At 29.1% G+C, this 24,557-nt stretch overlaps 1 protein-coding gene across 2 annotated transcripts in view; it reads right to left on the bottom strand.

Annotated features, from left to right (window-relative positions):
- LOC142332710 (ATP-binding cassette sub-family C member 4-like) overlaps positions 1-24,557 on the bottom strand; it is a 208,788-nt gene that overhangs the window by 60,477 nt on the left and 123,754 nt on the right. For both annotated transcript variants that reach the window (XM_075379285.1, XM_075379286.1), the window contains exons 10-16: positions 20,547-20,864; positions 14,345-14,634; positions 12,130-12,227; positions 9,489-9,574; positions 8,040-8,186; positions 5,270-5,472; positions 1,536-1,818 (exon numbers count right to left, since the gene is read on the bottom strand). In XM_075379285.1, coding sequence (XP_075235400.1) covers positions 1,536-1,818; positions 5,270-5,472; positions 8,040-8,186; positions 9,489-9,574; positions 12,130-12,227; positions 14,345-14,634; positions 20,547-20,864 — 1,425 coding nt within the window. The remainder of the gene's footprint in view (positions 1-1,535; positions 1,819-5,269; positions 5,473-8,039; positions 8,187-9,488; positions 9,575-12,129; positions 12,228-14,344; positions 14,635-20,546; positions 20,865-24,557) is intronic.

Genomic DNA, 24,557 nt, shown 5'->3' with positions numbered 1-24,557 from the left:
TCAAACATGTGCGATTTAAAAAGAAGAAAAGTTTTTATTGAAAGAATTCATATGAATTTAGCTAATACAAGAAATACAACTAGTTTAGTATATTCTAAATAAAAAAAAATAAAAAATTACTAATCTGATAAGGGTTAAATTGAATATCTTATTCGATAATAAATGATCTTCTTAGAATAAAAAAACAACCGCAATAATTATATAAATCAACTATATAATGCTTATGCAAAATAACTACTGCTTTGTTTTACAGAGGAATTTCTATTTGCAATTGAGCCTCAGATATTGATCCCTTCCTCACTAAAAAACCTTAACAAATAAAGGATTAAAAGGGAACAAAATTTATTTTTACAATGTAAATCTAGGAAAAGTTTAGTTTTATAGTTATACTATTCTTATTCAATTTTGCTACAGCAAAAAGCTTAAAAAAATATTGTTTATAGCTCGCTGTAGTGAGCAGTAAAATCTACATTTTCTTAATTAAAAACATTTTTTAATTTCCCACTTATACTAAATTTAATGTTTTTATTATAAAAAAAGATCTGCAATATGAATTCTAAGACAAAATTCATATGCATTTTTAATAAAAATAAAATAAAAAATGAAGCGTGGAGAAAATTTTGAAAAAATATTATAACAAATAAATTAACTATTATTTTTCCACTACTTAAAATTTTACAACTTTATAAGTTAACATAATTAACTAATGAATGAATTTAGGTAACATTCCACATAATTAAGAAGATATTGATAAATTAAATTTATATGGAATATTTTCTTAAATTTATAAAAAGTACAATTCTAGTTTTCTAAATGATATTTAGTAACCAAATATTTTTTTTAAATTTTAATAAATTTAGTGTATAGGATAAAAAATCACAATTCACTGTAAGATTTGGTGTCATAACTTTTGCTTTTGTTTTACTATCTCTTTTATGAGATTTTTCATATGTATTATTTCATATTCAACATTTTTGACTCGATAATAGTTGTCATGAGTGCATTTAGATGTTATTCACGAAGAAGAAATTTTTGCAATATTAATTAAAATAACAGAAAATGTAAGTGTTGTTTTGGTTACTAACTTATCCACAATTGTTATATTACAGACTAACTAATTACTTAAATAAAAAAATGTACACAATTTTAAAAGAAGCAAAACTAAAACTGGTTAAAGTTTTAGTACATCTAATTTTATTTTTTAAATTGTATAATTAATTTATAATTATGAAGCATTAAAACAAAATGTTTGTACATATGTGACAAGGGCAAAATATTGATAATTTATTGGATAATATTACATATTTGGAAAAATGTTTTCTGATGATACATGTGATTTCCTTTCTGTTATTACACACAATAGCCAAGTTCTGTTATTAATGTAGAAAATACACGTTAAATTTTTAGTTAAGGACTGGGAAGGTAAAAAGGAAATATTTTTTTAGATTTGATTCCATTAAATTTGTCTTTTATCATTAATTACTAACATTATATGATAAATAATATTAATAATTAATTGATAAGATAATACTTACTGTCAACAGAACAAAAATATAGATGCACATCTCTCTATCAAGCATAAATAAATTATAAAAATTATATTCACTATTAACAACATGAGTTGAAAATTCTAAAGCATTAATACTATAATTATTAACAGATGAGTTGTTTTTATAGAATAAAATATTTTTGTCAATAATAAAGGAATTTTTGCTATTGTTCGTATACTCTGAATTTCCAGTATCGTTATAAAATTGAACTTGCTCATCAAATGTAATATTACTGTTACCAGAAAACTCTGTTTCCTCCAAATTCACCCTGCCAAAAAAATAATAAATAATGGATAAACTTAACATATATAAATAAGTTATAAAATCGAGTGCACAAACATAACCTCCTTTTTTAAGCAATAGAAATTTAAAGAAATTTAGGAAGACTTAAACAAACTTAAAACCTCTCATGCAGTACTAGCAAAAATACTGTAAAGCTCAGTATTAAAGTTGAGATTTCAGAAACAATTATATACAATGCCCGGCTGATAAATTTTGCACACTAGCGTGCTACACGGGGCATTAGAATACAGAAGGCAACGGAATACAACTGTATTTTTCCTAGTCAGGCACCACGGTGATGTTTTCTTTTGTTAAATGTTCTGGAGATAAAATGACTTCCCATTTGAATTTCCAGGGAAAGCAACTACCGAGTTGGGCGTGGCGCATGTGATAGCTAAAATCCCCCTCTACAAATCGGTGAAAATGCGTTGAAATCCGTTTACCGGTTTGTTTTCAGTAGCCATTAAAATAAAGTTTAGTACGGCCAATATGTCAACATGGTTGAAACAGCATGCAGTGATAGAATTTTAACAGCAGAAAATGTGAATCCTACAAATATTTTTCATCGTTAAAAAGCAGTTTTCGGTAGGTGAAACTGTTACCAGAAGTACTGTGAATAGGTGGGCGTTGAAATTTCATGAATGTGAAGCCAGTAAAGCGACAATTGAAGATGTACCTCGCAGTGGACAACCAGTTTCTGTGACCGATGAGAAACATCAAAAGCAGGTGGACGATTGCTTCTAAGTGACTGGCAAATCACTCAGCAATGCACCGCTATACAGTTAGGCAAATCTAAAGAACGAGTAGGCCATATTATTGATCAATTGGGTTACCGTTAAATCTGTGCACGATGGGTACCATGCAAACTCTCTGATGGCTCTCCTCAAGCTGAAGTTTGAGACTATTCTGCATCTGCCATACATGCCGAATTTGTCTCCATGCAACTTCCACTTCTTCCCTCACCTCATGAGGGATCTCAAAGGTAATCATTACATCACCAATGAAGAGATGAAGGAAATTGTGGGCACTTGGATCAGAGAAAGACTGCCAGAATTTTCCAGTGAGGGAATGCAAAAACTTGTCACATGTTGGGAAAAGTGTATCAGTGTAAATGGGGATTATATTGAAAAAAAAAATACTGCATTTTGTAGCTAAGGCATTATACTTTTAGTCATTTTTTATTTCATTCCAATATTTCTTTTCATTTCCATGCTACGCTGTGCAAAATCTATCAGCCGAGCATAGCAACTTATACAAAAGAAGCTTAAGTAAAAATTTACCTTTCTTAGCTTAGTTTCCTCTCTAAAAGTACTAGAAAATCTAAGAAATTCCGATTAGATCTTACATTTCATGAAGGGAGAATCCTGAAATTCACCTCCCCACAGTAGAGAGGGGCAGCAACTGTATATTTTAAATTTGGGTGATATATACAAGTGGCTAACAAATGAAGAGATTGAACAGTTCCCCGGATAAGGAGCTTAACTCCTACAAATGCTAACAGCCTTTTCAGAGGATGGATGAATGGTAGGGATTTGGGGCACTCTATTGCCTTGGAGGCGAGAAATCATCTGCAAATGCAGAAGAAATTTCTATAAAAAGTCAACGGCATTATAATACAGAAGGCAACAGAATACAACTGTATTTTTCCTAGTCAGGCACCACGGTGATGTTTTCTTTTGTTAAATGTTCTGGAGATAAAATGACTTCCCATTTGAATTTCCAGGGAAAGCAACAAAAGGAGTATCATGGAAAAAACAACATTTGAAATGCAAAAACATTTGAAATCTGATGTATACTGTCAAAATGTAGAGTATTCAAGCTTTCATTTTTTTTATTCATCTCTCTAAGCCTTTTGGTTGCAAAGTTTAAGTAGTTTGAATACTATCATTTTTTATCAATAGGAGTCCCTTTAATTTTTTGTACTAGTGTAGTAGGTGTATTTAATTTTAGTTTGAAATATCCGGAAAACATCATTTTTGCCTTTTTTTTTTTTAAAGAATGATCTAGACTAACAAATTTCCAAATGTTTAATATCCCCAGTATAATGGAATTCCAACTCTGAAAAATAAGCAATTGTTTTCAGCTTTAAACTGATCATTTGAAGTAATTCTTTGCCCAGAGAGCCATTTCTTTAGGTTTGGGAAAAGGAAGTAATCTCTGGGAGCCAAAACAGGTAAATATGACACATGTGAATCATGGAGTTTTGCAGCCCGAGATGTGAATGCAATGAAATTATTGTGGTGAAAGGCGACTTTCTTTTTTACCAAATGCAAATGTTTAGCCTGAATAGCACTCTTTACTCCATTAGTAGCAAAGTATAATACTCCCTGGTGAAGGTCCTTCCTTTTTCCAGATAGTCTATGAGGACCACACCAGGAGAATCCCAGAAATCTCTAGCTATGACTTTTCCAGCAGATGGAAATGTTTTCACTTTCTTCTATGCTTTTGCACCTGCTCCACCCATTGTTTAGAATACTGTTTGGTCTCTGGTTGTTTCTACTGGCCTAAGCTGTTTGTTAATGTGAATTTATCATCTTCTACTATCATTGAAAAAACTTGGCAAAACTGCATTTACGTAAGTAGAAACTCCCTTGAGAAGTGTTCAGTTTCTAGTTGACTATTAACAAACACAGCACCATCGAGTGGAAAGCTTTTCCACAGTAAAATGTAGCAGATAGTCTACTGAGATATTTGCAGTGTCAGTAAGCTTTCATACTTTCAGTTGGGTTTCATTTAGTACAACATTGTGAATTTTTGCCGAAATCGATTCAGAAGTCACTCACAGATCTGCATTTGATTTCAGTCTACAACCTCTGAATCCATTGAGCACTAATTTTTCTAAAGCCAAGATGATCAGTGATAATGGATTGAGTACTCCCATAGCTGATACCCACTTCTGATGCGATTTCTGTATCAGTGAACCGGTGATCACCTTTGATAAGTTCTCAAATGGTACGGATGTTGTCAGCTGTGAGACTTGACCTTGGGTGTTGATCTTGACTTTTATCTTCTACACTTTCTCGCCTGCCATTAAATTGTCTGGACCATAAATACACTCGATTATGAAACAGTGTAGCATCCCCAAACTGTACCTTTAAAAGAGTTAAAATTTTCACGGATTTAACGCCTTCATTAGTTCAAAACTTCTTGATAATATATTGTGCAACAAATGACAGAACCTCTTGCTCACTCGTGATTGTACTGATGAAAGAAGAGAGTGGAGGTGTTAACCAAGCTGCTTCCCCCTCTCTAACACACCGAACATTAATCCCCACTCCGCCATCCAGCTCAGAACTGCTTCCTGCGTGGAATAGCAAAATTACTGTTTAAATTTGATTCAGCCTTGTAAGTAGACTTTCATAAAGTTAACTTTATGATATATTTTTAATTTATTTTGACAATGCAGTTGCGATTAAATAAATAAATAGCTCACTTACCAATAAGCCATCCAGTAGTCAGCAACAGATGTTATTAATTGTGTTAAACAACAATGAAAGAAGATTAAAAATACATAAAACCAACTTCCACTAGCCTTAAGATATTCTTTATAGACATTAAAACCAACATTTCCTATGGCACGCATTTCTGCCATTTCAGGAGGTTCTTCTTGCAATTTATCATCATATGATGATGCGATACTCTGGAAAATACAAAGATAAAAGTGAGTAATGCAGATTTGAAAAGAGTTTTTTTTTTGACTATGTTTGAGTTTAATAATTGGAAGTATGATTATGTACACAGTAAGTATAATTACAATGTATAATAATGTAAACAACTTAAAACCTAACCTTTATATAGTAAATACAGTTGCGACATGTAAACTTTTATGAATAAAGTGAAAAAAATGAAAACAAAAATTAAATTCTGCATTTACATTAGCAAAAGTTTACATATTTCAACAAAAGATGTTCAAATGAGTGGCTGCACAATGTTGCACTTTTGTGGTCAAGTGATCATATTGCAAAATGTTGTTATCCATTAATTTCTTATTGAATTTAATTTATAAATTTCCTATCTTGCTTTATTTTTCCTCTGTTTATCATTTTGGGTTTTTTTTTCAATAAAAATCTATATGTAAAAAAAATCAACTGAGATGTTTTAATGAAATGTTATATATGTACCCAACAACATCTACAAAATATGTTTGAAACTTAAAAAATGGCAGCCATTAAAATGTTATAATAGTTAATAGCTTCTATTGGAAACAAAATAAAACCTCATTAATTTAAATCAATTGGTAAATAGCTGTGATATAACTGAAATCATAAAAGCGGAATGGAAAAAATTATGGGTGAAAACAGGCATAAAATTATCAGACTGCATAATTTCCAATCTGACTCTACAGACAAGTGGGGAAGGTGTAACCCGATTACAAATTTATTAGTTATCATTAAAGAAGTTTTATAGCGATGCACGAGATTTAATTAAAATATACAAGTGGCTATTAAATATACAGTTAGTTCCATCAAATCATTTGTCATACATAACACTTTTAAGATAAACTTTTGTTTAATAACCAATAACTGTATATTTTATTCGGTTAGCTTATAGAGTTCAAATAAACAGATTGGACGTATGAGTGCTCATGCAACCAATTGACAAGCATCTCCTGTAAATCCTAATGCATATAAAAGAAACTACACAACGTTAATATTCAGTAATCATGTGCTACAATATTTAAAATTATTATATATATATATATATATATTTTAGACATTTTATTTAAGTTTTTAAAAGTTATGAAATTGTCAATTGACCACAAACAGTAAAATTTCACTAATATCTTAGATTAAGTTTCTATGATAATAAAATAATAAATTCAATTCAGTTTTTGTCATCTGATTGCGAGAAATCTGTAGTGCTGTCAGTATTAAGAGGTACAACAGGGGGCTCAGTTTTGTTTACTATTATTTATCCAATTCCCAATAATTTGATTCAACACTATCTGTTACATGTTTTATACAGTTTTCCTACTGACCTGTTCTATCGATGGCTTTTAAGCATTAATTTTTAACATCAGATATTTTAAAAGCTGTATTTTCTGATGCTACGTAACTTTTGTTTTGCCCCAAATTAACTAATTTGGTCAAGTACAAAATGATAGGGAAGTAAACGAAGCACGGTTTTTCTACTGGATCTTGTTAACTCATCAGTTTTATACGCAATAAAATTTCTTTTAATACACAAAACCCTTTGCAACAATCGGACCTTTAGTTCATCCTCTTCAAAAATTACTCCTTTTGAACTAAGCTACATTTTTATATACTTTTTCCAAGACACGGCTGGAATTCTTACCTTTTTACAGGAACGATAAGGGGTGTTGTCTAAGACAATAACCGAATTATCTTCTAGAGGAGGTAACACATCGCTAAACCTTTCTCAAGAAAGGTTTAGCGATGTGTTGACAAATTTTATTTATTGATAAATAAAATTTGTCTACTTTTTACAAACTGCATTTTTATCAGAAACTTCAACTTTTTCTTCAATTGACTCTGCAGGGTTTTGTATTTTTAGGAAATTATAATTCATTAGTAGATTCATACTCGCAAATCACATTGTATACTGATACAGCACAATTTCCACTTATAACAGTTTATAACAACATCTGAAATCAACGTCATAGGATTACTTAATAATTCTCTTTTGTAAGCGTTTAAAATTATGTGTTTTTCTACAAAACTTAAGGGCTTTCATCGCTGCCTTTTTTTCAGAGGTGATATAAATAATCGTGCATTATTAACAGCTGAATCGGTATCAGACATGGTATCAAAATAATGATATAACGCAAATCATACAGACACAAATCTATAAATACACAATACTCATGTTCAGTAAACTTAAAAAAAATTGCATTATATTAACTTTAACTAACAGTCAGCATAAATAAATATCAGAACATAAAAATTGAACATGAGAACAAAAGAGTGATCACATGAAAAAAAAAGGGTTTTCATAAAACTGAGAAGACAACGTTATATAATGTATGAGTAATGAGTATAGTGTTGTATATAGATATGGCTGTGTTGTGAATCGAATCATGACGAACTCACTAACACAAAGGCAACATTTGTTTATTCTTCTCTCTATATGGTAACTGAATACACTAGTTATAAATTCTCATTTTTTATAAATAATTCTTAAATGTTAGTTTTGTTATTTATTAATTTTTCACTACAGTAATAATAAAAATAAAATTTACTGAACTACCTGCATAGAAGAATGTTCCTTATTAATAAGCACAACATGTTCGGTTTCACTTTCAGCAGATTCAGTTTTTTTAGCCGTTAATAACTTAGCAAAATATTTACCAGTTGTTAAGAGAGACTGATAATTACCATTGCATATAACACTACCCTGAAAATAAGATAAAGTAATAAAATCAATCAAAATGACAACGCAATACATCAGTTGTAATTTACAAAAAATATATAAAAACAAGTTGTTTAGTATTTTTAAAGATTACATTAGCTGTAAATGGAATAGAAGACAGAAATTTGGTCGAGTACAAAATGATAGGGAGGTAATAGAAGCATGGTTTTTCCACTGGATCTTGTTAACTCATCAATTTTATACGCATTATAATTTCTTTTAATACACAAAACTCTTTGCAGCAATCGGACCTTAAGTTCATGCTCTTCAAAAATCACTCCTTTTGAACAAAGCCACATTTGATGTCATACTTCTTCCAAGACACTACTGGAATTCTTTCCTTTTTACATGAGTGATAAAGGGCATTATCTAAGATAATAACCAAATTATCTTCCAGAGGAGGTTAACACATCGCTAAACCATTTCTACTTTTACAAATAATATTTTTATCAAAATCGTCAACTTTTTCTTTAATTGATCTGTGGGATTTTGTTTTTTAAGAAACTAATTCAATAGTAGATTCATACTCACGAATCGCATTATACAATGAAGCAGCACAACTTCCACTTATGTTACCAGTTTAACGACATCTGAAATCAACGTCATAGGATTACTTCTCTTTTGTAATCATTTAAAATGATGTTTTTTTTGTATGACTTAATGGCTTTTTTCGCAGTGTTTGTTTAGGAAGAGATATCAGGAATTGTGCACAACTATCAGTTGAATTGGTATCACAGACATGGTGTCAAAATAATGATATAATTGTAAAAGTTGACACAAATCTAGGAATACACTACCCTCACATTCCAGCAAACTTAAAAAAAATTGCATTATATTAACTTTAAATACCGTTAGAGTAAATAAATAAGTAACAGAAACACAAAAATTGGACACTAGAACAAAAGAGTGGTTATATGAAAAAATCAGAGGAACTGAGAAAACATAACGTTATATAAAGTTTTGATTATATAGACTACTACTATATGATAAATTAATTATATGGTGACTACATATGAATAATGATTATAGCGTTGTATATAATATGGCCGCATTGTGAATCGGCACTGATGCAAGGACATGACTCAGCAGAATCAACATGAACCCACCGACACAAAGTCAATGTCTGTTTATTCTTCATGCTAGAAGCTAACTGAACACAGTATAGTATAATATCAAAGAAAAACAATGATTTTATCTAAATCTATCAACTGAAAAAAATGTGTATAGATTTGTATATATTATTTAATTATACTTAATTATTTTGATGTATTATTTAATTTTACTTACATTTTCCAACATGACAATATTTTCTAGGTTGTTAAGATACTGAAGCTGATGAGTAATTAGAATACAAGTTTTGTTTTTTAGAAAGCCTAAAAAAAAAGTAATGGTTAAAAATAAAACAAAAAATGTAAATGTAAATAAAAGAAATTGCATTTTTATCCTTGTACATAATATAAAGCTGATTAAAAAGAGAAAAATTTATACCTCTATATAACACTGAAAAAGTGTTTAAAGCTTTTTGAATAAGGTAACAAATTTGTTTCCCATCGGGGAATAAATGCTACTTAATATTTCTGCTCCTAATTTTTAAAAGGAAAATTCATAATGTAAGTACCATAAGGCAAGTAAGAAAAATAATGACAATTTATTTTGAAATAATTTTACTAACAGAAGAAAATCATACCGTGGAAACTATTTCGACTAACTTCTTCACAGAATGATGTGAAGTCAGCCAGAATCTCAAAGCTCTTTTGACATCAGCTATGCATCATCAACATCACAGCAATGATTTAAAACAAAGTGTAAGTAAAAGTCACCAAGAACTAAGTCTGAGCTGTAGAAGAATGATCCATTTGTTTCCAGCCAAATGATATGATGAGCACTTGACTTGGAGCAGGAGTATGTGGCTTTGCATTATTGTGAAAATTACAACAACCTGATACAATTTTATACAAGTTCTTGAAATTTTTGAAAAGTCACAAAAAACAACAAAACCATAAACCGTTCATTCTAAATAATTCTTTCATTTACAAGAGCCACCAAACCACCATTAACAACAGAGAGCCATCCACTTTATTTCAACATGACCATTTCTAATCCTGTTCTAATTCCTGTTTAACCTATTTCTTCACCGTTCTATTACTCATCACAATTTCGTTATAAATTTAATTATATGCTTGTTTCATGTATCTTGCATTCAAAGAATCGGATAAAAACATTTTACAGACAGCGGGTCCATCAGAAGTATTTAGCATTTATTGAAAACCATTCACAGTTGATGCAGATGGTAAATACCATGCAAAGTAATGGTCCAACCACAGAGTATAAAATAAAGAAAATAAATTTTTGAAATCTGGAAATGATAAAATTACTACAAACGACCTTTATCCTACATATATATTGCAAATTTTTTAATTTAAACTACATATTATATATTGTAATTAGCATAATGCATTATTTTATAATTTATTGTCATTATGTTGCTGTCTATTAATCTCTTAATGGTTCTTTATTTTAGTGGAAAATCATATTATTATACCCTTTTTTCACTAAACCTTTGTTATTTTGCCCGATTTTTTTTACATATTTCTTATCTTTACAATGAAATATGACAAAAAGATAATTTAAGGACCTATTTATGTACTTTTCTTATCGTGCAATGTAAAAAATAATATTTAAAAGTTCAATTATATCGCTAACATTTACAGTGATGAACAGACCATTTCATACTAATAAATATCACTTACAATACCTAATTATCATATCAATCATACTGTAAAATGCTAGTAAGAAATTTAAGTAATAACATGAAGATCATTTACCGACATAAAAAATTACTAAAGTTAGATTATAGTAAACAGCTCTGTTATTTCTTATTTACGTACGGTCACATCCACAGACATAAGCAGTTGGAAAAAAAAAATATGACTGAAAATTACACGAAAATAGTAAAATTATGAAAACTATAAATAACGCAAAGAAGTAATAATACTAACACATAATAATACTAACACACTAATAATAACACATAAGCAACTTAAGGAACGATCGAAACAACAAAAACAAATGCCTAGTAACAGCTGTTCAGAAGGATATGAAACAAGACATATAGAATTGACAACTGATATGCTGCTAGAGCTTTACCGTTAAATTAGAGTAAAAATGAAACTACACTCATAAACATTACAGTAACTCGCTAAAACAGAATAAAGCAGGTCAATTCATTATGACAAATTATTTTGTCAGATACTTTTCAGCAAAAAAATGGATGATGAGTTATTTCAACAACAATTTTTATCAAGGTAGTTAATCTCGGGTTAATGACAAGTTATCTCGTCAAACACCTGGTAAGGGATTAATATGTTTGTAAAATAGAAAAAGAAACTATATCGATTCTTCTATTTAACTTTACCATTGTGCTAATTATGTAGCCTAACAGTCTGTGTATTAGCATAATGGCTAAAGTATGCTAGACTACATTCTCAACTGGACCAACAGTGGGTAGGAAGTATTCTGCATAACAGGAATACCTTCCATCCACTTTGTTGGCCCACAGGAGCTCTCCTTGTCAGAGGATAAAAAAATACACTGAATCGATAGATTCAATGATTCAGTCCCAACATCACGAATCTAGCAGCAGTATATTTAAACCTTCAGAAATACAAATCAGGAAAAAGGATCAAAAATAAAGAAAAACAACGGGTGAAATGGACAATCCAACCAATATGTGGAATTTTTATCATCTTTTTTAGAACCCTATTATTATATGTTACTATAGAATCCTAAGTCGGCATTACCAATCGTATCAATACAATTTTATTATGACTTTCTGCACGATCTGCCATGTAAATAAGAAATCAACATTTTAATGTCGGTAAGAATCAAAATAATTCAAATGTAAAAGAAAAGTTGAATAAATACTTACCCAAAATGCAATGTTCAAACAAATGTTTACCGACATGGGTATCAACAGCTGAAAGAGGATCATCCAATAAATAAATATCTGATTTACGATAAACTGCTCTGTAAAATAAGTAAATAAAAACACAAATAGAAAAAAAATTACCAGAAACGTAAGTTACTATTGGCACATAGAAAAAATAATTATATTAAAGAACATATCTCACTTGTTATGAAAAGTTGTAATTAGTAAATCATTAATGCAAATGTTTATTAATAATGGTTTGCGGTTTAGAGTCTACAGTCTTGAAACACAACTAGAACACAATTTGCAGTAATTCGGCTTATCGTTGATAATTGTGCGGACAGTATCAATACTTGCGCTAAAAATTTCAGAGATTTTCCAAATTTTGATGTGCTTGTTCTTGCTAATAAGATCATTAATGTGAATTGGTCGAAACTTCCACCAGTTTTCTGCTAAAATGAAAATTGGTGACGATTGTTCTATTTGAGTTTAACTGTTTGATCCACTAATAAAAATTTGCACCATTAATACTACACTGTTTTGACATCCACAAATGAATTTTGGTTCAGAAAATAAAAATCTTATTACAGAACACTGTTTACACTATACATGTCTCAAGTGGAGCTTACTTTTTTAAATAAGCAAAAGGATTATAATAATAGAAATTTTTTTCTAACAGCTAGTATTTCTACGTCAGAGGTGCCAACTTGAATATCAGATAGTTTGTTTATTCTGTTAAATAGTTTTTCTGTTGTTGCCATTTGTCTCTTTAATTATTACTGAACAATCCTTGTAGTTCTAAAAATTATAACAAGTATTTTATTTTTCTTCTAACTACTGTTTGTTTTAAGTAGAATGTTAACATGTTAACATGTTAACAATTATATATTTGTACCTTAGTTTTGCACTGATTATCATAATACTTAAAACTAAAATAAGGAACTGAGCACGCTAAAAAATAAATAAAATATTAGCAGACACTACACAAATATCAATACATGTACATAAAAAAATTGTTTTAAAATCAATTATAATTGAATTAATTACTAATAGAGTATTATTGCAGAAAACAATATATTATTATTATTATTGCTACTTAAGAAAGAAAAGCAGTTTTATTTCAAATTTTAATATATATGTATATATCACTTTCTTTAATTTTTTTTTGCACAATGACTTTTTGTATGACTGTTGCACCATCAATGCAACAAGTACTACAGCAAGCTTTTAAGTAAAGTTAAACATACTTATTGCTGCAAAAGACTTGGCCAACTGATGTGAGAACTGATCTCTTCCATGAAACCTAAGGTCCCATACTACAGTAAACAATAAATTGAGAGAAATGAGATGGACACCACCTAGCATCCTCCATACACTTAAAATTTATCACCCTGTGACTTTTATCTCTTTGGGCCAATCAAAGAAGCTCTAGGAGCCCAATGATTCAATGATGACAATAGGGTGGGGAAGCTTTGACATAACAAATTTCTTTTGTGACAGGACCAAATTACTACTACTTTCCGATGGGAAAATTGCATTTCCAAAGGCTACGTAAATTATGTAGAAAAATTATGTAAACTTGTTCTTTTTTCCTGTAAATAAAAAAAAAATTAATAAAAAGTCTTGTTTATGTTTGAACCCCCTTGTATTTTTCAGAATGCAATGATTATTCACAATTTTTTTTTCTTTGTAATTCAACCTACATATTGACTACAAAAAAAATCAGCGAATAAATATGAAAAGTTTTAAAACTTTTAGACTAAAAAAATGTTATAATATTCAAGGGTGCAATTTAGAAGATACAAATGAAGAGAAAAAAGACAATTGTACAGAATGTATAAAACTCACTGTTCTATAAGTATGTTAGTACTTAGTCAAGTTTTTTTTTTTTGTAATATTCAGTATCTTATATATTACATGCTTTTTTTATACATGTTAAAATATTTTTTTATTTGCAATTTTCAGATGAAACAAACAGAATTAGGGAAAAGTGGAAAAACATCAGGGTGAAAGTATATTAGGATCATTGTGCAATCGATAGTTTAAGTGATGAACTATACCAATTACTACAGATTATGGTTGCTGACTTCTTCTAAGGAGTAAATGCACCTGTATGTAAGGCAAACACAGTAGTAAGTTGTGAATTTGTAAATCCTATTTCTAGTTATTTCAAAAATTTATAAATACAAAGGATAAAAAATTAAAACATTTATACCTGGCTAAATTAATGCGTGCTCTTTGTCCTCCACTAAGTGAAATACCTCTATCGCTAACAACAGTTTTATCACCGTACGGCAACTGAGCAAAATCAGTCCGAAGAGCACAAACACGTGTCACTTCTTTATAACGATCTTTATCATACGGTTCACCAAACAAAATATTTTGTCTAACACTACCAGAAAAAAGCCACGCTTCTTGAGATGCGTACGATATGTAATGACTGTTAACTTTCAACGTGCCATTTAATAATGGAAGTTCTTGAAGAATCGCATGAAACAATGAAGACTGAAAATAATCATTTAAATATAAAAGTAAATATCAAAATTAGAATTTTATGTTTAATATAATCTTTAATAAACTTCATGTCAAACATGCTTGCTAGATCAAATTCACGTCACAGGTTGTAACTGATTATGTAGCAAAAAAACTTGAGTAATTACAATAAAAACTACAATATCCGGCACTCTAGGGTTTGGCATGTTATCATTTATAAGAACCATTTAAACCAAGGCAATGATATCAATAATGACTATCGCATGCCATGGCTGTCAATCTTTTGGTTTGTTTGACAATGGCAACAAGCTGATACATGCTGTAAAGATCATTACTGTTTGAGGCTGTCATATCCCCTATAATTGGTAGAAAAACAACAGAGAAGAGGATATTCATACATTCCAGACTATAAGTGTTATGTATTCTTGACATGCATTTTTGTGTATTCCTGCAAGGGCGGTTTGGAAAGTAATCTCCGTTTGGCTGTAAATAAAAAACTGCATAGATAAAAAATATTTGATTATGTACAACTTAAAACTACAGCTTTTAACTACTTTCCAACATAGTCACCGTTTAAATTCAAGCATTTCGTTAATTTACAAATACCTTCATAAAATTTAGCCCCCTGGGTACCTAGCCAAACATCACAACATTTTGAAGTTCATCGTCATCATCAAATTGCTGCGATGCAAGCGGCTACTTCAGCAGTCTACTGTATAACGTTGAAGAAACTTCGACGAGCCATTCAGAAAGAACATTGCAGTATACTGTATTCTGGTGTTCTTTTTTTGCATGACAATGCTCGTAGTGCTCGAAGAACTCAGGAATTTCTGAATCAATTCCAATAGGGAATTTTTATCACGCCCCACCCAGCCCAGACTTGGCACCGAGTGATTTCTATCTTTTGACTGACATGAAGAATTGGTTTGCATCTCAGTACTTTGATGATAATGACGAACTTCAAAATACCATGAAAGGTTGGCTAGCTACCCAGGCGGGTGAATTTTATGAAGAAGGTATTTGTAAATTAGTAAAACACTATGACAAATGCTAATTTAAATGGTGACTATGTTGAAAAATAGTTAAAAACTATAGTTTTAAGCTGTATATAATAAAATATTTCTATGCAGGTTTTTTTTTTGTAGGTGAATGAAGGTAATCCTTTCCAAATCGCCCTTGTATATTATGGAATGAAGAAAATAAAAAATTATAAATAAATCTGTTTAATGTAGAAGAATAAATGATAAAGACTGCGGTTCATCATCAGAAAAGATGAAAAAAAAATGGTTTCCTTACAAGTATCACTCATTTTTAAGCAGTCGAAAACTTAAATAATTGATAAAACTTTTAAATAATTCACCATCTTCCACTTGCATGTCATGGAAAATAATATTTTACTTTATCCTCCTTATATTAGACATCACTCTTTTCTATATCTTCTTTTTCTTGTTTCCATGTGCACAATTGCAAAGTAAGCTACTGCATCAATTCCATTAGTTGGTAAAACTATTAGCCCACAAAAGATATTGTTTTTTGTGAATGAGTGCAAAATATTTTCTCACACAGAGTAATCAAGAGAAACTACTACAGCTCACATGCCTTGGTCTAAATATCTCAGCATAAGCAACAGGCAACAGGCAGTTGTTTGCCAATGCAGCTATTGACCACAGATATCATCTGGCAACATATGTAGTATGTTGCAAGATTAGTTGCCTTTGAATTCATGTGAATGAAGCTTTAGAATTATTTTGAAAATTTAGAATTTTATTTTGATAATTCACTTGATTGAATTGTAAAATTTTATTTTGTAGAATTATTTAATGCTGATTTTACTGTATTTTCTATTCTACACCATACGACTGACCATACTGTATTTATATTCTTGAAAATCACTGTAAATTATCACTTATTCAGTTCAAATCAACTTTTTTGATCTACAAAATTAATTTCTACTGATCATATCAAAAACATACCCGACGTACAATATAGATTTATATGTATGAAAGAAATATCATAAAGCTTTTTCAATAATTATATAATTCTAAAGTAATTGCAGTTGTCTGCTTGTTTAATAAGTTTGATTATTTACAGCAATTTTATATACATATATTTATGGCAAGATTATATACAGTAAAATTATTTAATTAGAATAATATGATTAATTCAACAAATTTCAATACCACTGCTTAAGCAACTTTAATAAAATCTAAGAAACTATGTATTAAATTATTTCATAATGTGATGAATCACTATCATATTTCTTCTAACACGGTACGTTTAAATTTTCTGTTTTCATATGTGGCACTTTAGTTTTCTCCTTTATTAATCCAATCTTCAATGCCATTCTGAGAGATTTTACATATATAGTACAAAGTATATAACAAGTTTAACTTGTTAGCCAATTATAATAAAGCACATTAATATCAGTATCTATTAAGCATAATTTCATTCGATATTGTATTCCTTTCTTTTCATTTTCTGAATCTTAGTTTTTTGCTCAAGAAATATGGCTAATGAAAATAAGAAATCATAAAAATGATTCAGACATGATTCCAGAAAATGATAAGTTAGGTTTGTTGTAGTAAAATATAGACATAGAGCACTCAGTAGAAAATATCCAAGTTTCTTGAACTTAAATATAGATATAGAGTACTCAGGAGAAAATATGCAGTTATATGTTTTAGGTACCATGATTCCAGATACCGCAGCTTTTACTGTATTGGCAGTGAACCTAATTATCAAAAAAACTCTATGGGTAATATACTAAAACATCAGTAATTCTAACAAATGCGATTAGAAAGTTCCTCAAGTTAAAAGAAAAATTTGTTAGCCTAATTTTCCTATATGGAATGAATGTTGCTATCAATCCACCCACCTCAGTGATAAGAAACATAACATATATTTTTCATCACAGAAAGTGCTGGTATCAAATTTCAGTCTTGTTTGACATTTTCATTCACTACAACTTAATTATTTATTAGAAAGTAACTATAACAGTATTAAAGGAAAACTTTTTAATTTGAAACTGGTTGGTAAATAGAAAATGTATAATAAGATATCATAATTAAAGACCTTTTACAAACTATGTACTGGATCTATTTTCATGCTTTCATAACACAAACTTCAAGTTATACATATAGCAATGTAGGTAGGACATCCCCATATATATATATTAATTTAGCAAAATCAATTCTTTTTTATTGTTGTCCATATCTTCCTATGTACTAATTATATTAAAGGCTAAAAGTAAAACTCAGCAATCCATCACAGTACAGAATCTAATAATATTTCTTAACTTATTATTATTACTTCATTTGTACATCAAAAGCGCTTTCAAGGATTTTCCTCATTGTCAGCTGATCAGAAAATTAAAAGCTTCAAAACTACACATTAAGAAATTAAAATTATCGCATATATATTATAAAATATATGCAGTCAAAAATTAAATATTCTTAATAACATCAAATTTTTTTTTAAATTTCCTATACATGTCTGGGGCCAGCCACTCTACATACAGTACTGTACTAATATTTTATGTATTTTACTTAATTTTTACAAAAGTGCTGCTATCTATAGCAGTTTTGATAAAAAATCATTATCAAACTCTGCTGATTAATCTAGCTGAATTTTTTCTATATTTGTATATAATAATATTTTTCTAAAATGTCCAATTTTTATCACTATTATCACTTTCTTTTGTAATTTCAATTATTTTTAAATTTGTTTCTAAATCTGTAATGGAATGTTAACTACTAAATGGTTGGCAACAACTTATTGTTTTTATAATGTCTAAAATGTTCTGCAAACCTTGCCCTAAATGATCTATAGTTTTCCCAATATAAATTTTATTGCAATCATCACATGTTATTTTATAGACATCACAAAAATTATAAGAATCATATTTTTCATTATGGAATTTTAAATGTCTTATCATATGGTTTAACTTATTATCATATTTTGAAATTATGATATTAGATACAGAAATAAATATCATAAAAAGTATTACAGTAAGAAATGGATACAGCACCTTATTAACTGATAATATTTATAAAAAAACAAAGGCTAAAATCTAGTAACACGACAGTGAAACCTATAAATAATAAACATGGCAGTGACAATATCTTTATGAAATACCCATACTAATAATGTTATTGAAAGTTCGATTAATGTTTATGATGGTGAAAAATATAAACCAGCATAAGCCAAATAACCATATAATAAGCCATTTAAAATTCCATGGCCACAGGCATGTATAGGAAATTTAAAAAAAATTGATGCTATTAAGAATGTTTAATTTTTAATATTTAATTTTTGACTGCATATATTTTACACTACATATGTGATAATTTTAATTTCTTAACGTATAATCTTTTAATGTGTAATTTTGAAGCTTTTAATTTTTTGATCAACTGACAATGAGGAAAAATCCTTGAAAGTGCTTTTGATACACAAATGAGGAAGTAATAATAAGGTAAGAAATATTATTAGATTCTGTACTGCGGTGGGTTGCTGAACTTTTACTTTTACTCTTTAATATATATAATGTCCTATCAACAAAAAAACAGATTTTTAATGGTTTTTATTGGCAGTATTTACATTAATTTTCTCAGAATTAAATTCTCTACAAGTTACGAAATCTTCCACATTTATTAGTCATTTAACAAAGCTATTGTATTAAAAACCTAAAAAAAACTTGTTTTTTGACATCAAATTTTGTGTTTAACATCAGATACTTTTAAAACTTCTGGAGTTACAGTTCTCAGACCTGTTTTATCCATTTCTCAGCTCAAACTACATAGAAATTACCAACTTTATTCCTTAATTTAAGTCCCAAAAATTACAATAGGACTGAAATTAAACTTAAAATTATAAGAGCTGAAATCTGGAAGAAATATTTCACTAGTCATGAACTCAAAAACAAAGCATTTCCAGACCTATGTTTAAATGAGCCTTTTTATTATTTTCACCAGTAGAAAATGTTGTGAAAGTTTCTCCATTTCTTCGTGGGACACCTGTATATATATATATAATTTGGAAATTAATATGGTTAAGTTTAAATTATCTAATTACTGTGTTTTGGTGGTTTATATTTCACATCAAAGAAAATGTTAAGTTTAGCAATAATAATTATAATAATAAAGATGGAATTTCCTATATTTTAAACAGAGACCAAAAACATGGTCACATTTGGCAGGTGGTCATATGTCTGGTTACGTTACCAAAGTAGTTTGTTATTAAAATTTTGTAAGCTACATTGATAAAACAGCAAATAAACAAAGTAGCATAGATAAAAAAAAGTCTGTTGATCAGTAAATACAAAAACCCATCGCTTTATTTCACTGATGACATAAGAGCTCTAAAGGTCCCAATATGAACCTATTGTAGCCCAAGCTGCACCCACAGAACCCAAAGTAGGGAAAAGGAGAAAACAAGGTGAATAATCTAAAGTATGATGTTCTCACTGAGAAACCACAGTACAAGCCAAAGAATTTTATAAAAACTTAAAGTTAGTTGGGTCTAGAAGATAACAGGGCACGCACCTTCCTGCCCGCATTATCCCAGGAGTAAAAGCAATTTTTCATTATTTATATTTAATATAAATAGAAAAGAATCTATCTATAAGTGTAGTACGTAAAAATGTAGTAATTAATAATTTTATATTGACCAATTTAAATGTGCTAAAAAAATTACTTTTCCTACAGAAATTAAAGTAAAACTTTGAGAACAACCTCATCCATGTTATAATTCTATGATAAAGTGACGTAACTGATTTATAAAATATTTATGTAAATCAGAAAATAATTTAAAGAAAAAAAAATCTATCGGTCCTGAATATCAGGACTGCAATATCAAAATTCAAGCAAAATTTTCAAAAATCTTATGTCTAAATAAATATCCAATAACTTAATATCTTTTTAAAATACCTTTCCAGATCCAACCATACCAATGATAACTGTTAATTGACCACTAGGTATACTTAATGTAATATTGCAGAGTGTATTTTCAATTAAATCTGGTGACCACTTAGCAGTTACATTATTCATAATAATACTGTAATCAACACTGATATTACTTCTATCTTTTCCAGTTTCGTTTATACATAGTTCATCACTTAAAACAACTTTATCAGCGCAATTATCACCATCAACATAATATATAACAGCTTCATCATAACTATTGTCATTATGTATTTTCTCTTTTGTTGGTAATTGATTCAACGTTTCATCATACATCATAAAATTCTGAAAAAAAAAACAAAAACAAAATGAATCTGAAAAAAACTAATATAAATAATAAACTACATTATTAAATTGACTACGAGGTCTGTTCAGAAAATAAATGAACATTTTTAATTACACGCCAACAGACATTTAGTTACGTGTGGTTGGCAGCATTGTGTTCCACATAACCACCTCTGTAACATGTTGTTGGATTGTTGATATCTTGTTTAATTTTAGTGTTATGGTTATTTTATTGTAACATGCAAGTTTTTGATTGAACTTTTATCTCAATGTTGTAGCCATAAATCCAGCTTTCATCTCCCGTTATGATCCTTTGCATGAATATTTCATTGTTATTGGCTTGTTCAAGAAGTAGCCAACAAACATCCACTCAATGTTTTTTCTGCTGTTCGGTCATCAAACGAGAAACAAACTTTGCTGCAACTCGATGCATGTTCAATTTTTCAGTCAAAATGTCACAGCATGAACCGACCGAGATGCTAACCTCTTCTGCAACTTCTCTGATTGTCAATCGGTGATTTGCACGCACCGGATCATTGATTTTTTGAACGCAGGTATCAGTTGAAGTCGAAGGCCTTTCTGGTCGAGGGTCATCTTCAATTGACTGACTGCTTTTAAATTGTGAAAACCATTCGCAACATTGCGTACGATCCAGAGTGTCATTTTCGTAAGCTTGTTTCACAAGTTGAAACTTTTCCCCAGTTTCAGTCAAAATTTTACGTTGTATTGTTGCTCCCTAAAATTAAAAAGGGCAGATATCTTCCATAAAATTGTTGAACAGCATGTAGAAATGATAACACTTCAAAATGATTAAATATTAAACTCGGTTTTAAATTAATTAAACTGAATCTTCCAAAAAAAATTTTGGAACTAATTAGTAACACTTATTTCATTCAGTAGTGCTACCAAGTGACATTGTTAACTGTGGTGATATTGTTAAGTGTGTAGAAATCTTGGCTTTTATGTGCTACATGTAAATTTTGGAAAATGTATTGCAGTATTTATGGATGAATATGTACCTAGATTGTCCAATTATTATTTTTAATAATAAACAAATTATATAATTACACAACACTCAAAAAACAACAACTTAACCACCAAACACAGTAATAGAAAAAACAAAAAAAAAATGAATACAATAGTAGACATTTGCAGAATCCCTCATCATCAGTCGGTATATATTTCTTCAATTAAATAAAAAACAAAAAAGAAATAAAAACTTAACAATTTAGAAAACATAAACCCTAACAACCACAAAAATTGTAACAACACAACTTTACTACCATACTGGAATGATGTAAATTTAAAATGCTACACAATTATGTTCATAAACATTGTTGCCAACTGCTACAAACTACTATGTCTTCAATTAAAACATCATCTTCAAAAACGAGCTGTTAGTTAATCATTTCGTACTTTTGTTTAAATTTATAATTATAATATTTTTCAAGTATATTAATTTATTTTATTGTTACAAATTTCCAAATTTCTAAATTATTTTTTTAATCAGTAATATTATACTTACATTGCAACAAATGGTCAGTCAACTTAGAAATACATCTGTTGCTGTAAGCATGTAATATTAATTTCTCAAACACAGTACCGCTGATTGTTAAATAAACAAATTAACAACTAATATAATCCACCTTACCAGCATACGTTGATAAGTTCTCTAGATCTTTCAGCTTACTTGGAAGCCATCATCAGAAGTTAAAACTAATGGATTAAAATCAAAGTTTAAAAAAAATAGTTAAAATTTAAAAATTTAATTATTCAATGTAATACTACATACTTTTTTTTAAAGATCTGCTAATTTTATCAATATAAATTTAACTGTATTCATTTATGCATTCCCCTTAAATCCTCTCCATCATTTTTATTATTATTCCTTAAAAATGTTATAATATGGTTACTTGGTTTGTATGCTTATTTACATTTATTTCTATCATAAACATCAGTAATTTTTTCTATTATCTTATTTATATAATTGTATTCTAAGAAAAGCTATTAATAAACAATATGTTATTTCCTTGTTGCAATTTTTTAAAACTATCATGGTACTATATTCTCTGCTCTTTATATACCTTTTCTATAATTTTACTATCAAAACCATTAAATACTGTGATTTGTTTTATTACATCTATTTTTTTTTTAGTTTGTTTTCATTGTCTCCTGTATAATTTACAGCTTTAAAAATCAGGTTTTTATATGTACCAATTTTTTGTGACTGGGTGATTAGACTTTACACGTACTGTAGTGCTATTTGTTATGGGTTTTTTATAAACTGATGTTTCTATAACATTGTTTATGTTTATTTCAATCTTAATATCTAAAAAATGTATTTTTTTGATCTTTTCCATTTCACACATAAATTTTAAATTATCAAAATAATTATTATGTTTATTTAAAACTATCAAATGTTCATTATTTATAACAGGATTATATACGACCAAAATATCATTCGCACATCTGATGTGTACTGAATATAACATGAACTATAATACTTTCAAAATATGGCATAAAATTTCTGACATAATTGCAGAAATAGGTGAAACCATAGGTAAACCTTTTGTTTGTAAATAACATTTGTTCTTATATTCAAAAGAATTTTAGAGACAATATTCCTAACAATGATGATCGATACATTATATACTCTGAGGGTCTTTAAATTATATTGGTAAATATAATTAGTACTACTGGTATTAGTTTTTTTAGGTTTTTCCGTGTGTTTAGTGGTTAAGTAGTTTAATTGGCACAGTGGTCGGTAAGTTGATGAATTATTTAAATTTTCAGAAAATTATACAATAATATATAATTAATATACTAATAAATATAATTATATAATAAACAAATTGAATGATTCAATCATTGCGCTTTAATAAGCAGTATATTTTGATGAAGAGGCAGCTACACTAAATGGTTGATGAAATAAATTGATAAACAACAAAATGTTCAAAAAGCACATGCACAACAAAAGCAAGATCCATCAACAATTTTGACATGTTATGGTAATAATATCGTTAATACAGTACAGTACAACACAGTGTGAGATTGCTGCCAGAAATTCAAAGAGAAATAAAGATGTCTATAATGAGAAGGAATAGGCCAAGGCCAATATCGATCATGAATGGAATCGTTTAAAATTGAAAAAAATTTGCTCCCATTTTATCATAATTACTAAGTTTCAGATGAATTTCCATAAACTTCCGTAACTACAAACTTGATAAACAGCTGTGTTTTCATAAGTTCTACGTAAAATGAGTACCAAGACAACACACACACACACACACACACACACACACACACACACACATACCCATACACACACGTGTAACTCAAAGAATTGCCTTGATTTTGACACTCCTGGAGCTTAAAAAAAAAACGGAGATTAATACCTTAATAGAATTGTGAATTGGGATAAAATATAAGTTGAGTCATGAATGAAGAAATCTAGTTATAAACAGAGTAAAACAATTATGTAGGAAGATACATTCAAACAGGTACTCGCTGAAAAATGATGGCTACAGTGTTTTGAAGACATATGGGAAATTTTCCGATAGAATTCATAAAACATTAGGCCAAAATAATATCAGAAGTTTATTGTGAAACCCTGAAAAATATTAGCAAGTAAACTCAAAAATAATAAACAGAGGATCTTCATGAAGGGTGTTGTTCTTTTGGAACGTAAGGCAC

Source organism: Lycorma delicatula, chromosome 12, assembly GCF_047948215.1.
Source record: "Lycorma delicatula isolate Av1 chromosome 12, ASM4794821v1, whole genome shotgun sequence".
Classification (NCBI taxonomy): domain Eukaryota; kingdom Metazoa; phylum Arthropoda; class Insecta; order Hemiptera; family Fulgoridae; genus Lycorma; species Lycorma delicatula.
The sequence above is the reverse complement of the archived record's forward strand: the minus strand, read 5'-3'. Positions and strand labels throughout refer to the sequence as shown.